A 3347-nucleotide genomic window follows, 5' to 3' on the forward strand; every position below is an offset into this window, starting at 1 on the left:
TCCTGTGATATGCTTCGTGAACTTGATGCTCCCAATTGTCGTACTTTCTGAACAACAATTCAAACTCACCAATCACCTCGTCCTCTAGAATGCTATCATTATTTTGTTTATCTCTAGTGAAATGGGTCTCAATCCCACTTAGATACCTCAAACAAAAGGTCTCTGATTCGTTCATCAGAGATCTTTCTGCAATCGCCCCTCAAGACGTACTTTGTTACGAACATAATGTTTCAATGTGCGTAGACTCCTCTCAATGTGATATATCCAACTGTAAGAAACCAGACCAATAACCTTGGTTTTGTATGGTCGGTGAACGACAAGATGTACCATAACGCTGAAGAAGGCAAGTGAAAATATTCTTTCTAATTTGTAAAGTATGATTATGATATCTGCTAGCAATTAGTCCAAATCACTTACCCTTATTGTTCTTGTACACAAGTCATGAAAAAACTACACAATTCAGTAACAACGATGTACACTTTTTTTGGTAAGTAAGCTTGAACACCAATATGTAGAATTTGATGTAGCAGAAGATGACAGTCGTACATTTTGAGACTTGATATTATCTCATCTCTTTCATTCACACATCGTGAAATATTAGACACGAATCCATTAGAAAACTTAACTAATTTGAGAAACTTGCAAAACTCAACTCGCTCGCTGCTAGTCAACATGTAACTCGTATAGGGCTTCACCAATTTGTTACCTACTTCTATCAAGTGTAAATCCTTTCTTATTTTCAAATACTGTAGGTCCAACCGAGCATTCATGATATCCTTGGTTTTTCTTTGATATTTAACAACGTACTGACCAAGTTGTCGTAAACACTTTTCTCAATATGCATTAGATCTAGTTTATGACGTAATGGTAGTATCTGTTAAATCCATCAAAATTCAACAGGCTCCCCCAAGTCCAAACGGATTAAATCCATTTGATGCTAACCCCAAACTAACATTCTGTGAATCTGAAGCAAAATTAGAAAATTCATAATCAAAATTCTTCCATCCCTCCACATCAACTAGATGTCGCAACACATCCTCTGTTTCTACTCGTTTATTCTTATGTCATCTCATCTTAGATGAACTTTTTTGTGATACAAACAAGCATTGTAATCTTGGTACCAACGAGAAGTGGTGTAATACTTTATGTGGAATTTTTTCTCTCTATTATGACTAACCTTGTACCGAGACTCGCCACAAGTTGGAAAATGTTGCAAATCCCCAAACTCCTTCCAGAACAATACACAATCGTACTTACAAGCATGAATAGTCTTGTATCTTAGGCCCAAGTCACGCAATTTTTATTTGGCTTCGTAGAATGAGCTAAGGATATTCGTACTACACATTGGAAAGACTGCTTTAAATATCTCTAACAACATGTCGAATGACTTGTTACCGTTGAGAACCTTTACATGTATGATCTTAACCAAAAAAATTCAGGGAGGAAAATTCAGAACTTCCAGGGTATAACTCACTACGTGCTTCATTCAATAAGTTTTGAAATATGTTTGTCATCTCTTGTTCTACATCTACCCCACTATTCAATGGCATGTCACTCTCCAAACCCTCCTCCGTTTCTTCTACATGTTCAATTGGAGTTTTCATGTATCATGAAACATACCCAACATTTCATTTTCTTCAAGAAAGGGGTTACTGCTAGTTTTTTCATCAAATTTTTGTATACCTCTATGCAAGTTCACGAGCTTTCCATGATACACTCATTATGTATAAGAGGGGAATATTCTAATGGTTAATAGATGTCGCTCCTCATCCTCTAATGAGTCCCAATTTGAGTTCATACATCTCTTGCATGGACACCTTGTTTGTTCGTAATTATCGACGTGATACTTTGCAAGGTCAACAACTCATAAATAATGATACCATAACTCTGAGGAAAATATAAATTTTTTGATGGGTTAACTACTAGAGTTAAAGAATCAAAGCATAGAGATTATATTACCACCCTTTCCCCATTTCTCTTAACCTTTCCTTAATGTAATTTTCTACTTTTTGTCTTTGTGGTCTTCTCTCCGGCCTCTCTTGACCCTTTTATATTGTCTTTCTCTTTATTTATTATTGATTTATCAATGAAAGGGAAGTAGCCTATAATTAAGGGTGCTAAAAACATGTTATTATTTCTTAACCGACATTGGTATCTTTGTCAAAAACAAAAATAAAATAAAAAGAAAGAAAAATAAATAATAATAAATTACAAAATAAAAATTAATATTGTGGTGGTTTAGGTTTCCCCTTATGTCAGGTTTTATTTATATCATAAACATTCTAAAACTTTTCTAATTAAGATACATCTTAATTTTTAATAAAACAATAATGCACGGTAGGAAAAAAAAAAGTCAGTTTAAAAGTTGATATTTTAATCCCCCACCCTACAATTATTAAGCTCAAAATCGAAAAAAAAAATGTACAATGTCAAATGAGAGAGAAAGAGAGCTTAAAATTAAACTATTCCATGTTCCCACCACACTTATAATATATATATATATGTATATAGAAACTCCAAACCAAAAGCAATTTGTCTAAAAACAGATTGAGAAACACAAAAGAGAGAGAAAAAGATGGGAAATGCAATAGGAAGAGGATCGAGAAGAAGAAAGAGAACAACAAAAGTCATGAAAATCAATGGAGAAACCTTCAAAATAACACTTCCAACCACAGCCTACGAAGTCACAAGCCATTATCCAAACCACCTTCTCTATGAATCCAAATCCCTAAACCAATTTGGCCTCCGAGCCAAGCCTTTGGACCCTCACTGTCAGCTCAGACCTAAAACCCTTTACTTCCTCCTCCAATTGCCAACCCTCTACGGCGTCGATCGTTCGCTTCGTCGCACTTGTTCCGACCTTCATTTGTCTGCCTCTGACCGTCTCGAGTGCCTTTTGCTCTCTCGACGTTCAGTTTCCGACCTCCAAACTCTTCGGTTCGATCCTCAAAGATCATCAATCCACGATGGTGCTGCAAAGTCTGTGCAGGTCAAATTTCAATTGCCAAGGGCAGAATTTGAGAGATTGATGAAGGAGTGCAAGAACAATGTGGAGGTGACAAAGAAGATTGTTGATTTTTGTGCAAAAAGTAGAGATAATGTCTATGGGCGACCAAGACCATGAGTTATTTTGGAAAATGGGTGGAGCATATAGTGGTAAAGTGTGCTAGGTGCGTTTTTTTAGCTGTTTTAGTTGAATCCTTCAATTTGTAATTTTAAAAGTTTTGATTTGGTAGTTAAATTTTTGATAGTTTTCTTAATTACTTAACCAGTATGTTTTAGACACTCCAATTCATTGCTAACCGTCAGAGTAACCACTAAGCTAATGATAAATATTAATAATTTAG

At 35.3% G+C, this 3347-nt stretch overlaps 1 protein-coding gene across 1 annotated transcript; it reads left to right on the forward strand.

The window, feature by feature from the left end:
* The first annotated feature begins 2629 nt into the window (after positions 1–2629).
* LOC103496878 (uncharacterized protein At1g66480) lies at positions 2630–3124 on the forward strand. Its single transcript, XM_008458909.2, has one exon. It carries the CDS (start codon positions 2630–2632, stop codon positions 3122–3124), a length of 495 nt encoding a protein of 164 aa, XP_008457131.2.
* Positions 3125–3347: the final 223 nt, after the last annotated feature.

Source organism: Cucumis melo, chromosome 6 (assembly GCF_025177605.1).
Source record: "Cucumis melo cultivar AY chromosome 6, USDA_Cmelo_AY_1.0, whole genome shotgun sequence".
Classification (NCBI taxonomy): Eukaryota; Viridiplantae; Streptophyta; class Magnoliopsida; order Cucurbitales; family Cucurbitaceae; genus Cucumis; species Cucumis melo.

Bases quoted from the DNA above. Each gene is read 5' to 3' on its own strand.
- LOC103496878 (XM_008458909.2), top strand. From the start codon at position 2,630: ATGAAAATCAATGGAGAAACCTTCAAAATAACACTTCCAACCACAGCC.